General features: G+C 44.7%; 2 protein-coding genes across 8 annotated transcripts in view; one reads left to right on the top strand and one right to left on the bottom strand.

Moving 5' to 3' along the window:
- Positions 1–27,849, top strand: part of ASTN2 (astrotactin 2) — an 898,930-nt gene that overhangs the window by 666,945 nt on the left and 204,136 nt on the right. The window lies entirely within an intron of this gene.
- On the bottom strand, positions 1,634–22,869 carry TRIM32 (tripartite motif containing 32). 5 transcript variants are annotated; one of them, XM_082402247.1, is made up of 2 exons: positions 22,803–22,869; positions 1,634–14,798 (listed from the first exon to the last, which is right to left on the bottom strand). In XM_082402247.1, exon 2 carries the CDS (start codon positions 14,718–14,720, stop codon positions 12,759–12,761), a length of 1,962 nt encoding a protein of 653 aa, XP_082258373.1. In that variant the 5' UTR covers positions 14,721–14,798; positions 22,803–22,869; the 3' UTR covers positions 1,634–12,758. The 5 variants fall into 5 exon arrangements, with proteins under 5 accessions (XP_082258373.1, XP_082258374.1, XP_082258375.1 ...); XM_082402248.1 differs by having other exon boundaries at positions 1,634–14,795; positions 22,803–22,865; XM_082402249.1 differs by lacking the exon at positions 22,803–22,869 and adding an exon at positions 22,506–22,600 and having other exon boundaries at positions 1,634–14,795.

Here is a 27,849-nt window from a genome sequence, read left to right as displayed (position 1 = left end):
ATTATACATTAGTGACAGGATTAGGACTCGAACTAGCTCCTTCTTCTCTCTTCCCCATCAAAGAAAGTGTGTTGAGAGGCAATTCAAGGGACCATGTGTTCAAAGGTACATCTTTTTTGTTTGTTAACAGCTTTATTGAGATATCATTTACATACCACACAATCGAAGGTGTCTTTTTGAGCCTTCTTTGGAAGCACTGGTGACTTTGCACCAAGACAAAGTTTGGGTTGAATTTCCAGAAGGGAACACAACTTTTAATTATTTTATAGCTGAGAAGATTCTCTAAGGAAAGTGAAATCTGAGGGAACCACTCCCCCCAGCTTTCAACCACATCCCGTTTTTCTATTGCAACTAACAGTCAGGGATTCAGCGAGGCAGCTGGTGGGAGGAGCAGGAGGTGGCATAATCAGCTGGTGCTAAATGTGACCCAAAGTGTTCCTGTATATCAACATATGAGCTAAGCTGACCCCCTGCCCTGGTTTTATCCAGCAACTGCTTTAGTGCCTGCTTTGTTTCAGGTGCCGTGCTAGATGCTGCAGATGCAGCGGTAAATTAAAAGTCGCTCTGCCTTCACAGAGCTCAGTCTAGCCTTAGAGAGAGGTAGGCAACAAGGAAATCACAATGCAATGTGTCAGTGCTAAAAGGCAGAAACACAAAAGGTGGTGTGGACACCTGACTCAATCTGTGCAGTGGATCAGGAAGGGTACCTCAGAAGACCTGGAAGAGGTAAGATTTAGGAGACATTGGTGGGTAGGGAGAGGGAAAGTGTTTTAGGTAGCAGAAAAGCAAGTACTAAAACGGCCTAGAGAGGGATGGAAGCAGTGGTGAGATAAATCTAGAAAGATAAATAGGTGGGAATAAAATCCCACTGGATATGTAGACCGTGTTAAGGAATGTTTCCTTTTACCAGGAGCATTTTAAAGCCATTTAAATGTTTTATGTAATATTATTAGCACTTACGTTTTAAATCTGACTCTGGCTGGTGTGGGATTGGGCTTGATTTGGGATGGGAGGAAGTGTAGTAGATAGGATGCTAGATTAGATTTAACAAGATCAGTTAGGAAGTTGTAACAGTGTTTCAAGAGCTTAAATTTAAGGTTAGTAGGAGCTTAAATTATCATAGTTATGAGGATGAAGAAAAGAATAAAGGGGTGTGAAGAATATTAAGCTGCTAGCAGGATGAGAACTTTATGATTGAATGGTGGGAGGTGGGAGGTGGGAGGTGAGAGGTGAGGGAAGTGATTAGAAATGGTGCCAAAGTTTCAGCCTACATGCCCGAGTTGATGCTTGTGTTCCGTAAATGCAACAGTAGCGAACAGCAGGTATTGGAGAGCTGAGTTGTCTTAAATATGCTGAGTGTAAGTTTTCTAAGGGATATCTTCATTGAATACACCAGCCCACAGTTGGTGTGCCAACTGGCAATATAAAGTGGGCAGCTGGATATATACCACTCAAAAGGAAGGTAAGGGCTGAAAAATGCAGGTTTGAGACCTAGTTTCATAGGTCATTGAATTCATAGGAAGAAAACAACATCTCCCAGCATAAAAATAAAGCTCCTCTTTTGTAACTTGTTTCCTTAGGGAGCTGCTTTTCCCCCTGCCACACCCAGTATTGTTTCTGATGTTTTATTTAGAGAGGCTTTATCTCATTCAGAGAGAGGCTGTCCAGGCTACCCATTTTAGGCCAGCTTTTACTTGTGTAAGATGTATGGGACATATTTCACCCTATATGACAGTGTCTAGGTCCATCCATGTCTCTACAAATGACCCAACTTCATCCCTTTTTATGGCTGAGTAATATTCCATTGTATATATGTACAACATCTTCTTTATACGTTCCTCTGTTGATGGACACTTAGGTTGTTTCCGTGTCCTGGCTATTGTCAGTAGTGCTGCAATGAACATTGGGGTGCATGCATCTTGTTGAATTATGGTTTTCTCTGGGTATATGCCCAGTAGTGGGATTGCTGAGAACCTACTGTTTAGCACAGGGAACTCTACTCAGTGCTCTGCAGTGACCTAAATGGGAAGGAAATCCAAAAAAGAGGGGATGTATGTATATGTAGAGCTGATTCACTTTGCTGTACAGTAGAAACTAACACAACATTATAAAGCAACTATTCTCCAATAAAAATTTTAAAAAGTCTACGGGACATTAAGAATAGTCCTGGTACATATTAAGTAGGCTGGAGTTAATATCCCCATTTCATTGAGGAGAAAAACAGGCATATGGGGCAATGGTCACCAGAGCAGAAGAGAAGAATACATACTTTTAGATTTTTTTCCTTTATCATTTGCACCTTTCATTTAGCTAACAATTAATTAACCTTTTTGGAGGATCCAGGGTATATGTGCCATTTGTATGTGCATCGTACATTTCTTCCAGGGTATCAATCAATGAAAGTTTTATTCTCCTAGATCCAGCCCCAGAGTCATGGATCAGGTGAGGTAATACACATGCCTGCGCCCTCTCTACTCTTTGAGTGTAATATTTTTTATTTAACTTTATTTCTAACATTTTTACAGAATCATTAAATTTGTCAAACAAGTTTCAGATTCTTGGGGCTGAGAGATTTAGAGAGTTATTATTTTTAAGTGTAAATATTAAATGTCATTTCACAAAAGCACATGGTTTTATTCATGTGGTTGCTCAGAAATTAAAATTATACAATTTTTTTGTTTATCATATTATGACGTTGTTTTTAATATTTAACTCTAAACATTTGTTGTCACTCTGAAGTAGGGGGATGGACTCCCAGCCATTATTTGGTTCAGATGATGAAACGGATGGTGCTACACACACACATCAAGAGGACTGTAAAAGATTTGTCACTCATGTAACGGAGCTTTCTGGGGAGAGCAAAGGTAGCTCTCAAGCAGGTCCAAAAATGGCTTGAGAGAGCAAGGAAAAGAGACTGGCTTGGCTTTTACGTAATGGCAAGGAGGGTGGAGTGGGGTTGGAGTGGGTTCCATATGCCTGCTGAAGCTTGCATGGTTTGAACTCCCCTCTGGCACCAAAGGTGGGAGCACTTAGGCTTGCCCAGGTGAGGGGGCCAGTGGGGAAGGGGGAGTAGCGGGGCTTGAAAGCTGGCAGAGATCAAATATGGAGTCAGAATTTTTATTACACTTCACTCTGGATATTTGACTGATGACTGAAATGTGCCATGTTTCATTTAATTGAACTTGAACTTGTTAAGTAACCCATATGTCACTCTATGAGGCCTGCGGTCTGAGGGTGGTGAGGGAAATATTAGTTCCATTAAATGCCTTGTATGAGAGCCCAACATGATATATTTTGAGAAATGAAATGAGTGCTTTGGTCACTATCAATAATGTCTGGAACTCTGAAGGGGAGGAAGAGTGTCCTAGGTGAGACCCTTTATTGTGGATTTACTATGTGTAGAGACATACGTGACCTTGATTTTTATATTTTGGGTATCTGTGAGACAAGAGATTCTCAGCATTCTTTACCTCAAAGAGGCAAACTTGGATAGGGAATTGTCGCTGCCATTGTCTAGACCAGATGAGCAGATCATTGACAATGGCCCGAGAGTCTGTAGAAATGTACAGATGGGGCTGACTGTTGGCCGGGGCATCCAGTGCAAAGGAGACGGCATGAAGTTTGGCCAGTTGTGCTGACTCTTGGGTCCAGTCCCATTATCAGGGACATCTCAGTTAAGGACTAAAAAGCAGCAAACTCCATATTCTATGATAGTGGTGACGCCATCTAGAAAGCATATAAAGTCCCTTTGCTGGTCATTCACTTGATCCCAGGGGACTCCCCAGATGGTCAAGGTGTCTGGGAAAGGGAGGGGGTGATCTTCTCCAGCACCATGACATCTGACAAAGGAGTAAGGATGGGGGGCACCCCCCTACAAATGTGATATGCCAGAGGTTTGGCCCTATGCTGGAGCTAGGAGGCCTCAGGGGCTGTGCAGAGCTTTCAGGGTGCTGCTGCCATGATCTAAGGCTGTGGGCAGCTGGGGGTCACAGCCTCTGTTTCCAGGAGAGCCCAGTATGCAGCCTGATGTTGCACTGTAATGGCGTATAGCGTGGAGACGAGGAGGGCTGTTTCTTGTACCAAAAGTCCAGGGGCAAATTACGGTTATCATATGTGGTTCAGAGACTCCAGGAGGCATGAGAGGAGATCGCTGAAGCCTTTACAGTGAAGGAGTCTCTGGGGGTCACCGATTGGAGTGCCTGCTGTATTGCAATTTGGGTAGATTCTACAGTCTTTTGTTGTACAGGATCCCAGTCAAGGTAGGCTGATTTGTGAGTAATAGCATAAATGGGCTTAAGTAAAGTTTGTAAATGAGAAATATGTTGTCTCTAGAACCCAAAAGGCCTGAAAGGAGTTGGACTTATTTTAACATTATAATTGCTGGTTTTGACAGTGTCAGGAACGGAATGGTCCTCAGCTAAATAACTTTCAGGAATTTAACCAAAGTGGCAGGACCTTGTACAATGTATAGGGCAATGGCCCGTCCCTTTTTGTGAGTTATTTTGTGAATGTTTGTATGTCCTCAATGAGCGTGTCAAATTAATGTCTTTGGAAGAGGGTGTGATCAGTGTGATGGCATTACCGTGCTCCTGGAGAAAGTTGGTTGTTGCATTAAGATCTTGTCTGTCAAGATTGTGTGTGAAGGCATGGCTGCTGAGGTACCTCATGGGTAGCCAGATAAAGGGGGATTGTGTCCCTTTGAAGTTGAAGGCAAACTGTGTGTGAGAGGCTGTTGAAATAGGCACTGAACATGACATATCAGCCAATTCTATGAGTGCAAAGTATTAACCAGTTATTGATTGGATGGAATTTATTATTTCAGTAATTGGTATGGAAGCATTAATGGGTGGGGCCTCAGCATTAAGGTTACAGTAATCCATTGTGAGGTTTCATTCAGGTTTAAGAACAGGGTAAACTGGGCTGTTAAATAATGAAGCAGTGGGGATAATCACTCTTTTTTCTAAATAGGTCTTGTATATGGATTTTAAACCTCAAAGGTTCTGTTTAAAATGGGCCATATTAACTATTTTAACTAATGGGGGAGGGCAGGGTCCATGTGGTCCCATTTTGGTAAGCCAATTGTAAGTACCAAAACTTAATTCAATTTTAATTTATTTCATTGGGTCAGAGCATCCATACTCAGTATGGAATATTTCAAGGTAATGAGTGTTATGGTTATGGGGAATTTAGGCAAGGCATTAGTTCTGATGATTAAGGTGAGGTATACCTATTTGTCTTCCTTACATATCCTGAAATGTCCTTAGTAACTCGCTTAAGATTATAGGGCGTACCTTGTTTAAATTTAGGGGAATTCCCACATGTAAATCTAATTTGAGCCCCAGTATTGATTAAAGCCATGAAAGTTTGGTAATTAGGGCATTTCAGCAGATGTTAAAAGCTACTTCAGAGTTTAGGTTGTCGAGGCACAAAAACCAATTAGCAATCTTCGAACTTTTTTTTTTGTATAAATTCTTTTAGTAAATTTTGAAATTCTAATTGGGTCAAATTGTGACCTCTATTTGAGTTTTGTGTTTGTTTCCTCCTCCTGTATTCACTGTTTGTTTTTTGTTTTTTTTTTCCTTTTGGTGGTTACTGTATATAGTTTTGTGGGGAGGGGCCAGGGGGAGTCCTCGCTACCCTACTCATAAGTTTCTTCCTCCAGAGTTGCAAATCTGTGTCATCAGGATTAGGGTCTCCCTCATGGCAATAACCTTCATAGGGTTTAAGGATCCTGGGCTTAAACTGAATTTGAATTAACCCCTCAGCTATGCCACAAGGGAACCATGGATGCTCTTCTCTATAACCCTGAAGATCAGGATCTTTTGTTTTGGCCAACAGTGACAAAGCAGCAGCAAAGACATTTTGTAGAGTCCTAATGAGCCATCTGCTTTTAGAGTGTAGACCGCAACGTTCCACATGCTGACTGCTCTTCCTGCACATGAACCACCACCGACAGACCCATATATTGCATAAGGTATCAGTATTTCCCTGAGCACTTTATAGAATGGGGGCAATGCCTGGTTGAGACAACCAACCAGTAGTCACAGGGCAAGAGTCATTCCCCTGAAGTCACAGCTTATGCTGGAATCTAGACACATGATTCCATCTGAGACACACATAGATCTGGACCAAGACACATGACCCAGGGCCACTTTGCTCCTGCCCCTTAACGCCAATTATCGTATCTTCCAACTCAGTTCAGCTAAACCTATAAGAGAGGCAGGGTAGGGCTCAGCAAATGCAGCGCAAGCTGCACAGCTTAAAAGACAAGGTTGCCGGCAGGCAGTGCCTCAAAAAACAAGCTAGCCAGTTAGCAAACCGAAGCGAGACTAGAGAGCCCCTGGGATGGTGGTCATTGCCTAACAATGTGCTTACTGTGCCAGTTGTGTGGTTATCCCACAGAGAAGAGGGGGACCACCCAAAACTCGGTTCGGATGTTGAGATTGATGATGCTATATATCCACCAAGTGGTCATGAAAAGATTTCTAACTCACGTGATGAGGGTTTCTGGCGAGAGCAATGTGGCCTACCAAGCAGGTCCAGAAATAGCTTGAGAGCAGGAAAAGGAGGCCAGATTGGTTTTTATGGTGGCTTGAAGGTGGGGCTGGGGTGAGGATTCCCGTGCAGGGGCTAGGACTTGTGTGGTTGGGACTTCCCACTGGCACTAAAGGTGGAAGTACTTGAACTTTCTTAGCCGCATGTCCAGATATAGGGCAGAAGATAAAGAGAGAATGGTGGGTTTTGAAAGCTGTCAACATCAAACATCAAAAAGGCAGTAAGACTAGTACAAAGTTATGTCGCTGCGATTGCAGAACTCATTTGGCTTAGGCTTTTGAGGGGGAGCAACTGGATATTATTTCAGGATTTTTTTTTTTTTTTTTTTTTCTGAGACAATGTCATCAGGCATTCCCAGTAAGGAGGTATATTAGAATATTTGGGGGGGGGGTGGTGCGGGGAGGTGTACTTTCAAACTACACCTTCTTCCTCCACCTTGGTCTCCCTCAGGTCTCCAAGGAGATTCTGATTCATACCCTACCAGTTCCATAAGAATGAAGCCTCCTTGAGCCATGATTACTGATAGGAGTAAATGATATGGCTTAGGACAGGAAAAAGAGAACCACTTGCATTATTATTTGAAGGGTCATGGACAAATGGACCACTTTTGACCTTTGAATTGCTTTAATGCCCAGTCACTCTTGTGGTTTGAACTTCCTGCTGGTACCAGCTTCTCACTCTTCCCTGGTATGTTGTACCTGTGTTCATGACACTCCCTCTACTTGCAGGGCCCTTCAGGAACCAGATCCTCTCAACTAAAAGCAGTCTTTTCTTAAACACTTGGCACTCTATTTCCATCTTGCACCGTTTATCTTATTCTTTTGTATACTTGTATTATTTTTTACACTCCTTATCTCTCCAGCCAGACTACAAGCTACCTGACTGCAGGGTTCATGATTGAGTCATCTTTGCATTCATTACTCATATAATTACTGCTATTAATAAAAAACAGTAGATGTCATATATGTCTAATGAGTAAGTGAATGAATAAATGAAAGAATGAAATCTAAATCTTAATATTCTGTGAAAATATACAGTGGCATTTTAGTTATAGCTAGGTAAACTGAGTAAATCACCAAAAGAAAATCCTGGTTTTATTTTTATAGGAAAGATATGCATTTGACTTGCAGTCACACAAACTCTTGTGTTTACACTCAGGATTTCAGTGAGTTACTAAATAATTTTCCTTCGAGGGAAGTAAATGTTTTCCTCACCAGTTTCATAAAATCCTTCTGTCACAAAAAATATGGGTAATCTTTTCATACATTTAATTTACTATAATATTAAGATACTGAGCACTACTGAAAGTTTATGAAATGTCTGAAAGTCTGCTAAGTGTGTTACATCCATCGTTTCTTCAGAACAATGCAGTAAACAGTATCGTTTTATTATTTATGAGGAAACTGAGGCTGAGAGGCTAAATGACTCAGTGGTCATAGAACTACTAAGTGGAGGAACCAAGACTGAACTCGCCACCAACCCATCCCCACCCCGCCCCATGCTTACAAAGCCCAAGTTTTAACTACAATATGTTATATTACCTCCACCTGACAATGAGATTTAAGGCTTATTTTAAATTGTGTAATTATTTGGGTTAATGAATGTTGACCCGGAGGGAAAAATCCCTTTATGCTAGCCATCTATAGGAATAGCTAAACATGCATGTTTCTGCCAAAAGTCAAGATGCCATCCTAATTACTTTAATCAAATAATTAGCCTTTAGGTTTTATGTGCAGCTTTCCTAGTGGGATACATTGCTGTGAAAGTTTTGCCTCTGCCCCTCCGGCAATCCCACTCTTCTTCCGATAGGCTTTTTAATTAAGAAGCTGAGCAGTGTGGTTGAATCACCAATGCAGGTCTGAAATCTCCCCCAGTGTTAACATGAAAAATTTGCATCAGTTCACCAAGAGGGAAAGGAGGTCTTTGCCCCCTACAGTGGAAATCACATTTTCTGGGCACGTCACATTTTCTGAATTAGGTCCTTTTATATAACTATCCCATTAGTATATTTTATTTCTCACAACAGCCCTTTAAAACATAAACTGTCATTTCCTTTTACAAGATGAGGAAACAGTAGCTCAACAGAGTGGCAGTAGTTCGCAAGTGGCCCAAGGTCACAATAGTTGGGGTAGAGTAAGCAATTGGACCAAGCTGGGGCTGATTACGAAGTACAGGTTCTTTCTACTACTCTAATGTAAACATGATAAAATTACAGCAAAATTATGCAAAAACATTGGGGGAAAACTCAACCACAATTCTATTTGGTAAAATAATTAAAATCATAGAGCTAGAAAGGATTTTAGTGATGATCTAACCCAACTTTCTTATCTTATAGACAGGGAAACCGATGCAGAGGTATGGTGATCATCTGAGGCCACATAGCTAGTAAAGAGTTAGAGCTGTGATACAATCCAGACCAAGCCCAGTGGCTTTCCCACTAGAATGCATTGCCAGTCCCAGAACTGCCTAACTTCAGACTTAGTCAGAGTACCATGAATATTAATGATATCGACAAGATACAGCCAAAGTTCTGGAGTGTAAGTATTTTGCTAAACACCCTCCTGCCTTACCACTGCCTGCTTGTAAAATTCATCCAGGCATCTGCTGTTTCTTACCTGTAATTTGTTTTGTGATCCCTTGAGGAGCTGCACGTCCTGAATGCAAATCAGCAGCCTAGTCAGGTATAAGGTAGAGCCCTGAGTTTCATACTAGACTTTGCCTTCCATTTCCCTCCTATAGAGCTGGGTAACACTTCACTTTTAAGAAGCCATTAATTAGTACTAGACTAAAAGTACAACTACTTTAAGCATTACTTGTCTTACCCACAGGAACACAGACTCAAGCCAAGTTTATCCTGCTGTTTGGAATAACGGAGTGGCTGTCTGTGGACGTATCTCAGGCTGCAGTGCACATTGGGATTGACCCTCACAATCATCCACATGGTGCCTATTCCTGGCTTTTGAGGAAGCCCAGGGCAATGGAATACAATTCCAAATACTTTAGAAAGACTGTGAAATAACTTATGAGAAAGTAAACACATTAATATTACTTACCATTTTTTAAAATTTTCTGAGCACCTGGCATAGTACTGGGCTCACAGTAGGTACTCAATATTGAATGAATCATTGCTCCAAAACCTTAAATTCTATATAATTACTCAGAATGATAAAGGAAAGCAGGGAGTTAATGAACCTATAAGTCATCTGTCTGCCTTTACCTTTTAGCCAATGTGAGGGTGTTACTGGAGGGCCTACCATCACTAAGTCATATAAATAACAGCCAATTAAATAACTGAGGACATACTGTATATTAGGCACCATGCTATGTGCTCTTAGCTAGAGATTAAAGCTAACCCTCAATAAAGCTCAAATATATGGGCAAATAATTGCAACACAGTAAATTATATAATAATAGAAACATGAAATAGGTAGAGTGATAGTAAAAAGGAACAGGTGACCAGATTTATTTGAAGACTTACGGCTAGTGGGAGGAAATGCCTGAGAAAGGTTTTGATTGGCAAATAGGAACCTGTAACAATAGGAAAGATGGAAGGTATTATTCGGAGTGGTTGGACAACCTAACCCCACTCTTTTGAACAACTCAATAGAAGAAGATAATAGCTCTCACTGATTGAGTATGCCAAGAACTGTAGCGGGTATTTTAACATCTATTATCTCACATCTTACACCCGTCATGGAGACAGGGATCACTTTCGTCATTTTCCAGAAGAGGAAGGGGTAAGTGACTTGCCAATGGCCACATGGCTAATAAGATGGAACTGGAAGATAAGCAATGCTGTAGTTTAGTGGTTTTCAGAAAGTGTTCTGTAGATTCACGAGTTTTGCAATTGTACACAGGTTAGGTGAGGGGATAAGCCTGTTCTCCAGGCCCACAAGCCTGCTTCAATCAGTGCAGCTGCATTTTGATTTATTACATAATTGACTTGCATGTAAGACTTTATCTGAATAAAGGTATTACTGCTTAAAAAGAGAAAACAAAAAAAAAACAAAACAAAAAACTGCTATAATTGAGCAAAGCAGTATCTTGAGGCTATACTCTGCAATTTAGTCAACTTGGTAAATAACTGAAAAATTGACTGTACTCAGCACAGCCTAAAATATTCACATCAAAGGAACAAAAACATTCAGACCACATTTATTTCCATTCTGAGCCAGCAGATACCTGCTGCATTTGAAGGCCAAGGCATGAGTGTGGTTCAGAGATGGGGTAGACCTAAATGCTGAAGGCCAAGTGACAGCACTTCCTTCAAAAAGCATAGGCAGCTGGAGGTTTCCTGGCATTGTTTATGTCAAGCCAGCCCACAATGTTATATCCATATCTCTGCTGCAAACCTTGTGCCAAAGGCCTCGGCCGGCCACCGTTACTGCCTCAGCAAGTCCCCCACTGACAGCAAAGACAGATCTCCTGCTTCCAGGTGCTACCACGGATAAAGTGGCTCTAACAACTAGTGGAGTCATTTGTGATGCACTTTTAATTGGATCAATTTCCTCTCAATTATACAATCTTTAGAAATCAGATGCAATTTCATAATCAGAACATGGGGCTTTCTCCAGGTGAAAAGCACAAGACAGACCAGTTCAACATCATTTTAATTAGCTCCTTTCCTATCCTTTGGCAGCTATCACAAGAGAGGCCAAAAAAGCAACACCACCACCAAAAAAACAATTTTGAGTAGCTCGGCTTAGCAGATTTTGGCGTCTGTGAAAGCAAGGTAACAGTTTTTTGGCTTGCCATCAGCCCTGCACCCAGAGTACAAGATATGTTGCTTGGTAAACACCAAAGCCTGAGGAACCCTGTCACAAAGTCCTTCACCCACTTCTCGGCTTCCTAAAAGCACAAGTTTCTTCCTTTGTTGAACTGTAATTATAAGGATAAAGCAGATGGTGGAGGCTGAGTTTAGAACAGGGTGTTGGTGACTGTAGACCTTGGGGGCTGATTCTGTACACGTGTATGTGCAAGTAAGTTTTGGATTATCTTTACATAATAGTGCTTTTTGCTGAACTTTGACCTAGGTAGATTCGTACTACTCTCAAAGAATGCAGTGTCAGACATGGAAGCAAAGCAGCAAGGTACAACTTATCCCTCCCCTCCCCTCCCCTCCCAAATTCCATATTTAATTAAAAGACATGAACACCAGAGATGAAGAAACAATTATCAATTAGTTAATGCTTGATAGAGGAATGGAAATAAATCCCCAAACCAAATATTATGCACTGACTTGAGGAAAATACAGAATAAGGACCAAACAATTTTGCTTTAGCAATGAAAACGAGATGTGTCCACCTCCCCACTTTGTAGGCCCTGGCCCGTGTAGTACAATTCCACAGACAACTCTTAGCACAGGGCAGTGGAGAGAGGTAATGTGAAAAATGATGTGCTCTAGAGACTATTCAAGAATGTTTGCTGACTATATTAGCATTTATTTTTGTTTATTTCCAACGTCCTATGCTTTGGCATAATTCCAATCCACATGCTCCTTTAAGAGGCAAGTGATTTCCAGGCTAAAGCCTTCGACACCAACGAGGGTCAATCCATTCTCTGTCACACCTGCAATTACAGACCAATCCAAAATGGCACAAAACCCCCAGAGCCAAGAGGTACTGCTTCCCAAAGGGACTATATAGCTCCCATGGTGGCACTAAATGAATGGTCTTTCACACTGGTAAAGGTGGTCAGACCTGAGACATCATGCCACAGGAATATGATGTCCGAAGTGTCACTGAAAGGTAGAGTAGATCCCACTAAATGCATGCACACTAAATGCAGCAGAGTTGAAGAGAAAGTGTCACAGACGGAGCATGTTATAATAGGAAGGAAATAATGGACTAGAGTTATCAAAGCCAAAAGAGAGGAAAATCAACGAGGATTCAGTACACGGGGAAATTTCAAATACAGGGGAAAGAGGCTCTCTACTGAAGCCTTAGAAGTGCCTAAGTTCTAATTAAACATCAGCTAACCTCATATCACGTGTCCTATTTGGGGTAATGCATCTGTTAAAGCTCTAAACCTAGGCGAGGAAATAATGCAAATGAAACACACTAGAAGACAGAGCTTCTAAACTTCTAGGACTAGCCAGCTGGAATCAGGACACGGGCCAAGTCTACACTATAGTACCACCAACAACCAAGGAACAGGGAAGGGAGGTTGGTTGGGGAGCAGAAGAAACTGCCATTTCCCAGCCCCTAAGGGGTAGAATATCTTCTCAGATGGTAGCTGTAAATCTTGATGCAGTGATCCCAACAGTCCAAGACCAGCAGCTGCCCCTTAGGTGTGAGGGCGATGCCCACGGGACAGGTGAGCCCCTCTCGAATAAGGACACTATAGCCCCCACCCTTAGGAAAGTGGAGAATTTCCTTGCGACTGCTGTCAGCCACGATGAGATCACCACGGGCATCCACACACATGCCAGCAATGCAGCGGAAATCCTCGTTCTCCGAGAAGAAGTGGCTAATCTGGCGACCCAGCTGCCCATCAGGGCCCACAGAGCCAATGGAGAAGCCGCCCTCCAGGTGGTGCTCGTTCTGCCGATTCTCCAGATTGAGGCCCAAGCCCTGGGTGAAGTAGACTGTGCCTTCAGCGTCACAGGTGACAAACTTGGGCCGCACAGCACTGCAGAGGCAGCTGTATTTGACCACCCCTGCCCCTCGGTCAACGGTGAAGCACCAGAGCTTTCCACCTTCCACGTCAGTTACCACAAATTGGCCAGATGGAAGGGCTGTGATGCCCCAGGGTTTGCTCAGCTGGCTCCTGTGACAGGCCACGCAGTGGCCATCCAAGGTGTATACCTTGAGGGAGTTGTCATAGCTGTCAGTCACACCAATCAGCCCATGGCAGTTCATGGCAACTGAGAGAGGAGTGAGATTGGGCAAGTCGGCCCCAAGGAAGCTCAGCACAAAGCTATCAATGCCACTGGGGCTGCGGCGGATCTCCTTCAAAAAGCCTTTGCGGGTAAAGACTTGTATACGGTAGTTGCCACGGTCAGCAACCAGCACTTCGCCTTGACTGGTCACGTAGAGACTGACCGGAAGGTTGAACATGCCTGGAGTGCTCCCTTTGGCCCCCATCTTCTTGAGGAAGAGGCACTGCTGGGTGTTGGCGGCTGTGTCAGAACCCCGCTGCTTAGCAGGCGAGGCCCTAGGGCTGGCAACCGCCTCCTCAGGGCTCATGTCCATCTCTCTACATGTAACAGAGGAAGAGGCAGCAGAGGCTGCAGCCTCCATGGCCCAGGAGTCTTCCATGTTGACCGTCCGCGGCTTCTTAGCCGCCTGCCCGATCTGGAGGGGGCCGACGTGGCCGACCTTAAGGAGCTCCACATCCTGCAGGGTGAGCTCCCGGGGCAGGCTGGCAGTGAGCTCCGGCTCCTCCTCGTCGGCTGTCTCTTCCAGTAGTGCTACGTCTGCCTGCTTGATCTTGGCCAAGAAGTAGTCACAGCGAGACACAGCCTGCACCTCGGCGATGTTCAGCAGGTAACTCTGCTCCTCTACCACTTGACTATTAGACTTTTCAACCTCAGCCAGAGAGCCGGTGAAGAACTTCCGAGAGCGAGCCAGCTCCTCCTGGACCCTGCGCTCCTCGTGCCCATACTCCTGGAGGACTGCTCTATACCTTGCCTGAAGGTCCTTGGAGACTCCTTCCAAGGCTACCTTCCGGCGCTGCAGCTCCCCCATAAGCTCCCGCAGACGGGCCAACTTCTCTCCAAAGTCCCGACGCCGCTCCTCAGCTGCTTCTTTGACAGGGAGTGTGCAGTGGCCAGGAGGCTGGTGGTCCGCCTCCCGGCAGGGCTCACATAACACCACGCTGCAGCTTCGGCAGAACTGCCGGGGCAGCCGCCGCCCGCACGAGCGGCACATGAGCAGCCCCACGGCCTCACTGAGCCCAGCCGTGTCAATGATCTTCAGCACCGTCAGGTTGTCCGTCAGCTGGGTCAGGCTGGTTATGCGGGTAATCTTGCTGCAAAAGGGACAGCGGACGCCATTGATGCTACTGGCCAGCAGCTTCTCCAGGCACTGGCGGCAGATGGTATGGCCGCAGTGCAGGAGCTTGGGCCGCAGCTGCTCCTCTGTGAAGGCCTCCATGCAGATGGGGCACTCCAGCACTTCCCGCAGGGCGTCCAGGTTCAGGTGAGAAGCTGCCGCCGCAGCCATGGCTGTTGCTCTGAGGGGCTGCTAGCACAGCCCAGGACTGAACGGCTTAGTGTCCATGCTCCAGAGGGCTGAACCCTGCTAAAGAGAAAAGGAAGCCATTATTCCACTGCCTCTACGAGTTGAAGCACTCAAGACACATTTAGACAATGGCTGCCATCACTCAGTTCAGTCACCGACTGGTTTCGAAAGGTAAATTGGGGAATGATTATAAGAAGTCTTCAGAGCCAAAGTGAGACCTTGGAACTTCATTCTGATGAACACAGAGAAACAATGCATGTTTTGGAGCCGGGAACTAATATGATCAAAGCCTTGAATGGAGTGGGGGGAAAGGCAGAGAAACTAGTTCGGAAGATACTGCAAAACTGCCTGGCGAAAGTTACAGGGAGCCTGAACTAGGGAGCAGGTGGTGGAAATGGAAAGAAGATGCATTTGAGCAATATTCCATAAGTACGATCACTAAGATTTGTTAGCTGAGTGGATTGGGGTGGGGAAGTGGTAGAGCTAAGATATCCAAAGACTCAAGCCCGGATGATTTGAGAAATGGTAGTCCCTTATCAGGAAGTTAGTTTTGGCCTGAAATACCCCCTCCTACAAGCAGTACATGCCATGAATTCTCCCACCCTCCTCGATCCACATATGCTCATGAAGTAGAACCACAGAGGTCTCAGTGCTCTCTCTGCAGCCTTATGTCAATGTCAATTTATACCCCAAAATAAGAATGAATAGATCTAGGAAGGTGAGGCACAAGGATAAATTCAGCCCTTCTTAAATGCAAATCCTACAGCTGCACCTGTGCAGTCTTGTGATCTGCAGATGGTCAACCATCGAGAAGGAGGAGGAGGAAGACCAGTTAGCCTGGTTTTAAGGGCAATGCAGCAAGCGGAGAAAAGCTTTGCAAATGTCGTTAATGCTTTCTCCACCCATATAGAAGAAGGGGAGTCAGCACGGAGATACGTGTTACAAATTTCCCCATATTTAGCTTCGTATCACAGTCTGACAGATATTCGGGAGCAGACATGCACAATCTGTCTAAAGTCAATCCAACCTCCCTGAAATCCCACTTTCCTTCTACTGGAAAGGAAAGAGTACACATCTAGTGCTTACTATGTGCTAGATACCATGCTAGATGCTCCATATACTTAATCTCATTTAATACTCATAATGACCCTATGATGTAGGTACTATTTTCATTATCCTATTTTACAGATGAGGAAGCGAAGGCTCAGAAAAACTGGCTCAAGGTCACATGGTGCAAACACGGTAGAACCATGCAGTACAGATATCTTTAACTTTATTTAACCCAACATTACTTCAAGCTTTTTTTTTTTCCCATCATACAACACTTACCGTACTCTGAGAAACGCTGCCTAACAGCATAGAATTGTCTCCACAATTAAGAAAGAATAACGAGATTTAGCTGCTCTCGAGTGGGTTAGATTGATTTATTAGCTGAGTGACCCACTCCCACACACCAGCCTGGCAACCTCTTATGATTCAAATCCATGCCTCAACAAAATAACACATTACCACATACCATGAACCTAAAAGGTCTCATGGGACTCTCCGAAGCTGTGAATGCTGAATGCTTAAATGTCATGGGTCTGGCTGCAATCGTATAGAAACACTGATAGAAACCTCAACTCAGGATCCATGCAAACCTCCTCAATTCCAAACCAATAGCTTCAGTTCTCTCTTCCATCATCTGGGACAACAGACTGAGGGCAACATTTGGTATCTGGATCCAGAGCATGTTACTTTACAGTGCACAGGGACATCTGTTCTTCTCAGAACTGGCACTGCAGATCAGCTAATTAAACAAGTCTGCCAACTTGTAAAAATACCAGCAAATTCTTTCTCCAGTGTTCTGGAATATCATACCACCTCCTTCAATTAAAAAGCTTCCTGCCTCCCTGTTTAAGCCATCCACTTTAAAAAATGAATTTACTATGCCCACGCCCATTCCCCAAAATATCTCAGCTGTATGCAGCTTCACTAGGCTCTCTGAGGCAAAAGAGAATATCAAGGTTCCTTTCCTAAAGCTGCCATGCTTTGCCAGGAAACATGAGGTCCCATCACTAAAGCGTCAGGCGTGGAGATAGCTGTGTATCAGGCTAGGCTCCTGCTGAAAGTGGTGTTCCCAGGTTGTAGAAATGGGAGACATGGTTCAGGCCTTTCCTAGGTCTGAGGCTATGTGACCGGCAGATACAGCCCCTCTCTTCCAGAAGGATACAGCTGGTCATTATTGTTAACACCGAGAAGGATTCAGGTGGAAAGTCAATTTGAAACTCAGTTTCCCTTGAAAAGACGTACGTGTGAAAGGAATTGTCTTATCATCCCAAGTCTTTAAGTTAGCTGCCCATTTTCTGCCAGCTATAAAATCTAAAACCAATCAGAATGAACCCCCAACATGTTATTTACAATTTTGGCTGCCTCCCTGATACTTTGAACATATTTCCTGTTGTGCACTTTGTACTGTCAACTCTTGACCCCTCACCTCAGCTTACTGCCCCCCCCCCACCAATTTCTTTGATCTCATGATTAGTACTGCAAACCCCATACTGATACTAGCCCAGCTCTGATTCAGCTTCAGATGAGAATCTACCCCTTAAGCTGTGTTTGCTCCAGCTGCCCTAAGACTCAGGAAAATTCTATAGTCATACCCTAGCCTGATCTAGCTGCTTCTGGCACCACTAGGCTTTCCCCAGTCTATGACATAAATAACAAGGGTAGCAGAACAAAAACAAAAACCCATGAACCTTGAAGTCAGACAGAACTGGGATCAAATCAGCATGTCATTTACAAGTTGTGGGACAGGAAGCAAGTTATTTAATCTCACTAAACCTGTTTTCTTACTTTATAGAAAGGTTACTGTGATGATAATTTCTTACTTTATGAAACGGTTACTGTGATAATAATCCACAGAAAGTGCTTAGTCTGAAAACTGGTAGGTATGCTATGAAAAACTGCTATTTATCATAATTTTAGTAACAATCAGGAACAGCATTAACATTCTAACAACTAGTACTAGTATTAACAAAGCATTTAGTTTACAAACTGCATTTGAAAGGATGAAGAATCTTTCCTTCTATGGCATATAAAGGCACATAAAGATTAATAAAGAACCTGTCAGCTTTGAAGGAATTTGATTGAGGACACTAGATATCCATGTTAGAAACTGGCAAATGAATTCACAACTTCTCTTGTTCAGAAAATACCAAGAGGGCCATAAAAGTAGTTATGCAATAAAAAACAGATTTTAGTAGTAGCAGGAGTAGCAGCAGTGGTGGCGGTGGCTACCACCCAGCCAGTGAGAAGGAATGAACAGGCACTTTTCGAAAGGCAGGCAGTACCCAAGATACCAGATAATACACTCCAAAAATTAAAATTCTGAACCTTCCCTGGAGATTGTTTTATCTGTTCTCAAAATCAAAGGATTAGAGATGACCTAAGGTTTCAAATTGCCATCCAGTGGTTGAATCCCCACCATGGGATAGTTCTCTAGATGTCTCTATTCCCTAAACCTGTTAGCCCCTTGGGGGGCTTAAGCTATGAGCAAAACTGCAGGACTTTAAGAAATTAATTAAACAACAAATCTTTACTGAGCACCTACTATGAGTCCAGCCCCATGAAAACACTGGAGATATAATTTTGAGCAAAAACAGACAGGAACAGAGTTCTTCACATAAAAACTAGAAAACATGTGAAACAGCACCTACATTTCCTTTCACAAGACATAAAAGTCCATCCTACTTCTGATACAGTCCCCTGGTTTGACTGGGTTTTTCCCAAGGCTTATCACATTTCCTTTCATGACAGCTTTCTAAACTTTGTTTATTCCTCCAGCATTTGAATGGAATGCGAAGCAAGTGCATAACCATCTCCCTGCCACCAATGGTCACTCTCCAGGAGTGGCTAGCAAGGGCTGATTTTAAGAAAGTCAGTGAGGTCCTCATCTGACACTCACCCAGTTCTGTGTGTGGGAGAGGATTCTTAACGTTACATTACTCAGGGCATTTAAGGTACCTGCCAACAGCTAAGATAAACTCTGCAAGTAGGGGCTCATCGGGAAACGCAGGCATGACCCCAAAGCTGTACCACTGTGGGGCACACAAAACAACCCAGAAGGGCATGTTTGTAGCGAAAAAAAACCTTTAGCTAGAACTCTAAATCAATAATAGAGTTTGCTGGAAAAAACAAAAAAAACACTTGTCTGTCCTCTGTCTTCCTCCAAAACTGCAGGACCTAGAAAGGATGCCCTGAATCTTCCACAAACATGTGCAATGCTGCCAATAAGACTCAAAGAATATAGGACAAGGGGAAAATCAGCAGTCTTCTCGGGGGACTTCCAACTGATCTCGACCCACCCAACTCTCAGTTCCTTTCTCTGCATTCAGCATATGCACATTTAACCATGAGCTTTTGATTAAAGGATCAGGAAGCAGATCCTGGGAAAGGTACAGGAGGGGATGGGGATTTGGGGGAGGCCAGTGGGGGCTGCTTAGGTTCAATGAAATTTGGCAAAGCAATACTCAGTCCCCTTCCAGCCTCACCATCCTCTCATAATTGCTACCTCTCATAAAACTGCGATTTACTGAATGTCAGGCACCTTTTACAGATTACCTCTTATTCTCATAATAACTATGTGACGTATGTTTTATTCCTCTTTATAAATAAGGAAACTAGGCTCAAAGAAAAGCAACCTGTCCAAGGTCTCAAAGCTGCTAAGTAGTAGAAGTGAGATTCAAATCCAGGTGTGTCAACTCCCAGCCATAAAACCACAGCCACGCAAAAGGTGTATTATAGTTTCCTAGCTGATTAGGCTACCATTAGCTCTAGGCACTCTGGCTGAGAGGCTGGTACAGGTACCTAGGAATGGGTTTTTCATCTGATTGTTCCACTAGAAGAACCTAATGGAGGTAGTGTCACAGAGGCAGCGCATCCGTGTGCATGACAATGGTCCACTTCAAGGGCCTTGTAAACTTTTGACCGCCAAGCGCTCTCCAGACCTGAGTGTATGGGCTCTTAAGTATTGAAAAAGCCTTTCTACTAAAACTAGTATAACGTAACTTATGAGTCAGACAGATCTGGGCTCACATCCCTGCTTTGCAACTTGCTACGGAGCCTTGGGTAAATCATTTAACCTATTAGTTTTCTCATCTGTAAAATGTAGAAGAGCACCTAGATTATTAGCAGGATCATTGGCAGGATTAACTGAGATAATGCACACAATAAGCACTCAATAAATGGTAGCTATTTTTTTTCAAGAGATTGAAGCTGATAAGGGCAAGTACTTGTCCAAGATCACCTAGTAAATTAGCAGCAGAGGAAAGATTTTGAACTTTAAGCCTCTGATTCCCAGGCTGATTCCATTTCCATTACATATCTTCCTTAGGGCTGTGTGTGGATATTCCAGCTAAGTCTCTGGCCTTCTGATCCAGTCCTACTATGTTTCTGAGCTGGTCTCAGCAATGCTATAGCTAGTCCTGGAGTTGACAGAGCAAATGCTGTCATTCTTTTCCAAGGGAAAGAAGCCCACAAGAGATCATTCAGAACAGGAGTTACTTTCCAGAGTATGGATGCCTTCAGCCTCCGTCCCTGCTATGAAGTGTTTTTTCAAGCCAGTGGCCTCTATACCTCACCCTCTAGTCTCCTGCACCTCATCCTGCCTGCTAACCTCAAGATCCTCTCCTTATCTACCCACTGGTCCTGGTCTAAGAGCAAATCAAGAACAAAGTCCAGGGCTACTCCCTACCTAATCAGATGGATTTATTCCCTTTACAGTTCAATATGATACTCAGCGATACTCACTGGGCCATCCTTTCATTAGAGGGGAATGGGCTGAGATAGATAGTAAGACCAGGCAGGCCCCAGCAAAGAAAAAGCAAGGGAAGAGAGGATATACAGGATTCCAGAGATCTGAATATGAAGCTACCTTTGCCATCTCTAGCTATGGAACCTTAGACAAGTCACTGCCTAAGCCTTAGTCTCCTTATGGGTAAAACTGGATATTGTAGCACCTACTTTGTAGGGCTGTTATGAAAATGAGTAAGAAAGTAGAAATGAAAATGAAATTATTACTGAATGTTGAGCATTTACTATGCACCAGACACGAAGCACTCTGATCTCCTTCACTGAGTCGTCACAATAATCTGTGATGTAGGTCCTGTTATTAACCCCATTTTACAGATGAAGAGCCAGTTACAGGAAGGCTCAGTAACTCATTCAGGACAGAGCCGAGATCGGAATCCGGGATATCAGACTCTGGTGCAGAGTTCAACTTTGGCACTACTGACATTCTGGACCCGATAATTCTTTGTTGTGAGGACTGTTCCGTGCGCTGTAGGGTGTTTAACAGCGTCCCTGGTGTCACCTACGGGAGGCCAGTAGTCCTCCCCGCCCCGACTATAACAGCCACAAATGGCTCCAGACATTGCCAGGTGTCCCCTGGGGGACAAAACCACTGCCAGTTAGGAACCATTTCTTTAGAACTTGGCCCAGGACTAAATGCTCAATGCATCTGAGATCCCCTTTTCTTGTCTCTCTCCCAGTTCCAACACCTCATGTGGGATTAATCCAATCTACTTATATCACTGATAAGGAAAATAAGACGTGAGATCATGTTCCACTCATCCCCTGGAAGTCTCACACACTAGCTGTCACCACAGCTTGAAGGGACAGGCAAAGGCGGGGCTGGGACAGATGACCTGGAAGAGCCTCCTATTCCACTGACCGCTCTCTTCCCCCCCCCCCCGAAGCCTACCACTTTCAGCAGGTCTGGGGTTCAGAGTGGAGTCAATGGTCGTACCACGGCTGCCTCATGATAAGGGATCTCTGGCTAATAATTGAGGGAGGTTCTGACCCTCACAGGCAAAGTCAGGCTCCTTCAGGAGTCCTGAGCTCAAAGACTTACGACTTTCTTGCTGGACCCCTGAACTCTGCTCAACTCCATACACTCATATACAGTTTCATACATTACTTCTAGGTCTTTGGGTCCCCAGAACTCCCTTTGCTTCCCATGCAGAGACTTCAGGAGAATTCCTTTAGCGGCCCAAGACACCCATCCACGACTCTCTATTCAGTCTCTTAATTCTACAGTCCAATCAGTACCTCTCCACCCCACCGTTCAACCCTTCCTGAATCCCATTCCCAACTCTCCTACAATACGGAATTCCAGCCTTTTGGGCTCTACCCTGCCAGCCTCACCAGTTGCTCACTCATGTGCCCTGAATCGCTCTGACACAGATCCTTTAATCTCTGTCTCCAAACCTCTGCAGCCTTCAGCCCTGCACCACAGTTTAACACCCCAGTCCCACACCTCACATGTGTGCCCTCTCTCAAGCTGAGCCTCCACCCCCTGCATGCCATCAGGAATCCTGCCCCGCCCTCAAGCCCTGCTCCTTCCTCTTTTGCCCACCCGTGTCTTCTGTCGCTTCAAGCCTTAGCCAGGTCTCTTCTTTTTGCCGACCAGATACTGCTTCCCACTGATTCCCGCACGAACTCAGCCCCTCATTCTTCCCCAGATTCCACTCGGGAAAACGCTTCCTCCTCAGCCATGAGGATAGCCCCGGACCCTGCTCCCTCTGACCTCAGATCTCGCCCCCCGCCCCAAAGCCTAGTGCCCCCAGACTCCCTCAAACCTCCTGAGATTCTGCACCCCAAACCTCACCAAGCCTCCCCCATTCCTTCATATGTCCGAGACTCTGCAACCCTGGTCCCTCCAAGGCCTTCAGATCCCCTCCCGTCTCCCAGATGCTGCACCCGTCTCTCCTCAGGGCCCCACATTACCTCATACCTCCCGAGATGCTGCACCGCGACTCTTCTCAGAGTCCCTCGCTCCCCTCCCCGGCCGCATTTCCTCCGAGCTCCTCAGCCCCTTCTCGGACCCCCGCCGCCTCCCGAGCCTGCCCCCGCGCAGCCCCACCTCCACCCCGGTCCCACTCCTCAGATCCGGTCCCCCAGACCCTGCCATTCTGGCGTGGACCGGCCGCTGCACACCGGCACAGTCCCCCGCGCCGCTCGGCAGCCACCGCCCGCGACTCCGGCCTCGGTCCCGCGTACCCCACCGTCCATCCCGCCCCCTACCTGACCGCCCGCGGCTCCGACGCGTCCACCGCTGCCAGCCCACCCGCCCGCCGCGCTCTGCGCACGCGCCAACGCGCGTCCCTTGGCGGGCGCCAATTCGCAGAGCCGCCTGTCCGTCACTGCGCCCCGCCCCCCCGAGGCATGCTGGGGCTTGTAGGCAGCGGGGCTCGAGCTCGCGGCCCGGCAGCCTGGTGGCGGCGAGCCCTCTGGAAAGGGCGAGGTGTCTTGGGAACACGTAGTTCAGTTTTCTGTCCCCGTTGTACGGTTAAAGAAACTGAGGCCCAAGTTCGCTCAGCAAGTCGGGAGCTAAACCAGAACTCACGTGTCTGACTCCAATCTGTGTCAACCCTTTTGCTAAACCATGGCCTCCAGGAGTGTTCGTCAGCCAAGCCTTGGCACCTGTCAGAAAGGCCTCGCTCCACCTCAGCTTTGCCATCTGAGAAATGGGTCAAGGAGACAATACAACATCCACTCTCGGGCAAGCACAGAACCTGGACGCACTTGGGAAGGTAGCGCTTCGGGCCCCTCAGTTCTCCGTGTGACACACCGCAGCAGCCTAGAGATAAGTTTATCTGATGAACAAATTGCTCTCGTGAAGGATTCTGACTCCTACTCAGCTGGGAGGCCGACAGCGGAGGTAGATATGAGAGCACACTCTCCAGCCTCTGTCCCTGTAGATTGAAGCTACCCAGGAACCCAAAACCAAGTCTAGTTTTGGGGGAGCCAGGAGGGGTAAGAGTCTTCGCAGGTAAGAGATGGTCTAGCCTGTTGGCAGGCGAGGGCCCTGGGTCGTTTGCGGCCAACTACAGGCTCCTGCAGGTGACCGTATAGTATAGCTTAGGAATAAGAAGGAGTTTGAAGGAGGATGGGCTTGAATTTGACATCCCGGGTAGACACTGTGACCCTTCACAACGATAAAACAACGAACAAAAACAATAGCGAAACTGGCCGGCTGCAGCTAAACACTTCACGTGCATAGTTCACTTAGTCTTCATAGTGACCCTATGAGATAAGGAACTGATGCCGAGGTGACTGAATAACAGGGCCCCAAGTTGATAAGATTGGAACCTGATTCTGAGAACCCAGCCCCTTAACCTCTCGGCCCTTCTTTTTTTTTTTTTTTTTTTTTTTTTTTTGGGCCACACCATGGGGCATGAGGGATCTTAGTTCACCGACCAGGGATGGAACCTGTGCCCCCTGCAGTGGAAGCACGGAGTCTTAACCAAGGGACCGCCAGGGAAGTCCCTCTTTCTTTCTAAATGGAGATGAGGTTTGCGATAGGATTAACTGAGATTATTAATATATAGTGGTTTGCATTTAATGAAGGGTATGCTCACTGCCTGCCCAGCAAGTACTTGCAATTTGATGATTTCTCACAAAGCACACACCAGGCTGGACTTTAATTACCCACTTCCCTGCAGTTGTCACCAGTGGGCCGTGAACTCCCTGAAGGACACTGCCTGCTGGTTGTCATATCTGTTAGCATTGTGCCCAGCACGCAGAAGTTGCTGAGTGAGTCAGACTCAGAAATGTGACCTTAGGCAAATCACGTCCCCTGTCTGACCTAGAGTTAGTCCAGCTGCGGAATGACTCAGTGGGGTCAATCGAATAAGAACGGACCATTTTTTGAACGCCACCAATATACCAGACACTCCACAGATACTGCCCTATGTCACAATTAATCTTTTCAGCAATGATTCAAGTAGGCATCAGTAGCTTTATCTTACAAAAGAGGCAACCGAGGCTCAGCAAGATTAAATGGCTTGCCTACAGTCACCTTCTGGGAAGTGGCAGGGCTGGAGTACAAATCCAGGCCAGTTAGGCTCATGACATGCTCCAAACCGCCGTCCAAAGACTACCCACATTTTACGACACCAGCTATCTTTCTATTGATACTTTATTAAGTAAGGTTTGTTTTTAAGTCTCAAAAGAGAAGAGAGATGATATTTAGGAATTCAAGGAAAATGAGGCAAATGGTGCCTGTCATTATGACCACAGATCATGATCCTGTCAAGGCAAAGACCCTCAGATGATCTGTTCTGAGCAACATTGCCAGCGAAAAGGAGGGACTGCCCTCTGCCCTGGGTTTCAGCCATGTTGGAGACTTAGTGCAACCTGTTTCACCGGAATGGCAAGGAGCCTCTCTGGACAGAGGCCTGGGGTTCTTCTACCAACCACTGTGTTGCAGGTGGGGGAGATGCGAGAGTTACTGTCAAACTGTTTATTCCCAGCCTCGAGACCTCACTTATACCCCCTTCTTAGACAAGGTGGGGAGTTAGCACTCTGATGAAAACCACAGTTACAAGCCCAAAGTCTCAATTCAGGACTCATCATATTTTTTTACTGACCTTTCCCCTATCATAGGGAGGAGCTAATGGTACTCCTGACAGTCTGGGGATATAGTCCAATCATGCTTTCAAAAAACAACAACAACAACAAACCGTTTCTTTTCTCTTAAAAAAAAAATCTGTTTGCCTTAAAAAATGTTTAAATTACTTACCAGTTAAATTAATTACCATGCTTCCCACAAAAATCTCAGAGTAAAATAAACACCCTGGGAAAATGCACTTATTTTAATCCTGTGGCTTTGCATACCCTTGACACATTATTAGTTTTCCTCATAGACAGAGACATTTAAAAAATACTCTTTGTGGAATACTTTATTCTTTATTCAGCATTTTACCGTAACTTTTTTTTTTTTTTAATTTAACATTTAAACCACCTGTATCAGTTTGCTTGGGCTGTTGTAACAAAGTGTCACAGACTGGGTGTTTTAAAACAGAAATTTATTCCCTCACAGTTCTGGAGGCTAGAAGTCTGAAATCAAGGTGGCAGTGGGGCAAGGCTTTCTGTGAAGTCTCTAGGGAGGATCCTGCCTTCTTCCAGCTTCGGTTGGCCCCAGGTGTTCCTTGGTTTATGGTAGCATAACTCCAATCTCTGCCTTCGGCTTCACATGGTCATTTTCTCCCTGTATGTCTCTGTCTTTCCATGGCATTCTCCTCTCCTTGTGTGTCTGTGTTGACTGAAAAAAATGCATAACCTAAAAGTTGAGAATTATATTTTATTTGGCGGACAATCTGGGGACTTAAGCCCAGAAGACAGCCTCTCAGATAGCTCTATGGGACTGCTCCCAAGAGGTAAGGGAGGAGCCAGGATATGTAGGAGTTTTGCAACCAAAACCAGGTAATCTGAACATCAAAAGATTACTGTTAGTTAAAGAAAACCAGACTTTTCAAGTTAATGAATTTAGTGCTTTTTTTTATTTATGAGAAGATGCAAGAGTCTGGGCTGATTGAAATCATTCCTTTGATATGCACCTTAACTATCTGGGGCCAGTATCTTGCTTTTCTCCATCCTGAATCCCCTCAGGGTGCACAGGTGGGGGTTTCTTCAGTGGCTGCTGGCTTGATGGCCGCAACATTCTTTGTCTCCTGATATGGCAGGCAACATTTTGCATCCATACCCGTGTCTTCTTTTAAGGGCACTGGTCCTATTAGATTATGACCTCTATGTTACCCAATTAAAATTCCAGTATGACTTCATCTTAACTAATTGCATCTGCAACGACCCTATTTTTAAATAGAGTCACATACTGACATACTGGGGGTTAGGATTTCAGCATATCTTTTGGGGGACACAGTTCAACTGATAACGTCCCCCTATCAGCTAAGCATTGTTTTCTCCCTTTACAAATAAGATCTGTAGTTTAACCTCTCTTTCATTCCCTTTAAAATGGTGATAACAACAGCTAATTCACAACATCGTTGGGAGCAGAATAAGATATGGGTGTTAAGCACTTACATATTAGGATATTGCCTAACATGCAGTAATGTCCATTGCATTGCATTTATTATTATTAAGTTTGCTTATTAAGTCCACCATTGTGTGGTAGAGGGCTTCTGAGTCAGACAAACCTGGGTTGGAACCCCAGTTCCACCCACCTGGAAGGTTTGGGGAATAGATTAGAAGATGATTCGAAGTAATGCTTAGTAACTTGTTGCAGCTGACAAGCTGTGTAACCTTGGACAGCTTAATTAGCCTTTCTGTACCTCACTTTCCACCCCTGCAAAATGGGAATAATAGTAGTTATCTACCTCATAGTAATGTTGTAAATTTTAGATGATTTAATAGATCTTGTTTTTAGAGGACTTCCTGGAAAAGTGCTCTATGAATGATAGCTATTAGTGTCATTATTATTATTATTACTATTTTGACAAAATGTTCTCTTTTCCTTCTCATATTAGCAGCTGAATTGAGGAGAAAGATAAAGGTCTTGTTTATGGAAAATAGGATAGAAAATCTAAGGAGTTAAAACTCGAATGCATCCTAACCAAATTTGTCTGAGTCTGGAGATTTATAACTGCTAGCATTTCCATGAAATAATGGAAAATTATATCTGTCTATCTGTATTACTTATCTATCACGGAATAACAAATTACCCCCAAACTTTGTGCTTTGAAACAACACGCATTTCTTATCTCACAGGTTCTGTGAGTCAGGAATCTGAGCACACCTTAGCTAGATCTTCTACTTCATGGTCTCTCAAGAGGCTGCAATCAAGTTATTGGCCAGGGCTGGGGTCTCCCCTGAAAGTTTCAGGAAGGAGCGGTTTCCAAGATCACTTAGGTTGTTGTTGGCAGCTTTCAGTTCTTAAAGGGCTGTCGGACTGAAGGCTTCATTTCCTTGCTGGCTTTTGGCTGGAAACTGCCTTCAGGTCCTTGCCACAGGAGCTATTCCAGGACAGCTTGTTTCAGCAAAACCAGCAAGAGAGAGGTCATAGCCTTTTTTGTCTGTTGGTTAAAAGCAAGTTACTCAAGTGGAAGAGATTATAACAGACAGTGTGTATCAGGAGGTAAGATCATCACAGGCTGGTTTCGAGGCTCCATCCCTCCTACCCACCTTCCCCCTCTCCCTCTCCCCACTTCCTCCCTCCTTTCTCTTCTCCCTCCCTTGGTCTTTCATGCTGCTTGTGTACATATCTATGTACATCTTACATAGATATCTTATCTTACCTCTGTCTGTCTGTCATTTGTCTACTTTCTGTTGA

This window comes from Balaenoptera borealis (assembly GCF_965194805.1).
Source record: "Balaenoptera borealis genome assembly, chromosome: 8".
NCBI classification, from domain to species: domain Eukaryota; kingdom Metazoa; phylum Chordata; class Mammalia; order Artiodactyla; family Balaenopteridae; genus Balaenoptera; species Balaenoptera borealis.
This window is presented reverse-complemented; position numbering and strand designations above follow the sequence as displayed.

Coding starts and splice junctions, on each gene's coding strand:
- TRIM32 (XM_082402247.1), bottom strand. CDS start 14,720: ATGGCTGCGGCGGCAGCTTCTCACCTGAACCTGGACGCCCTGCGGGAA.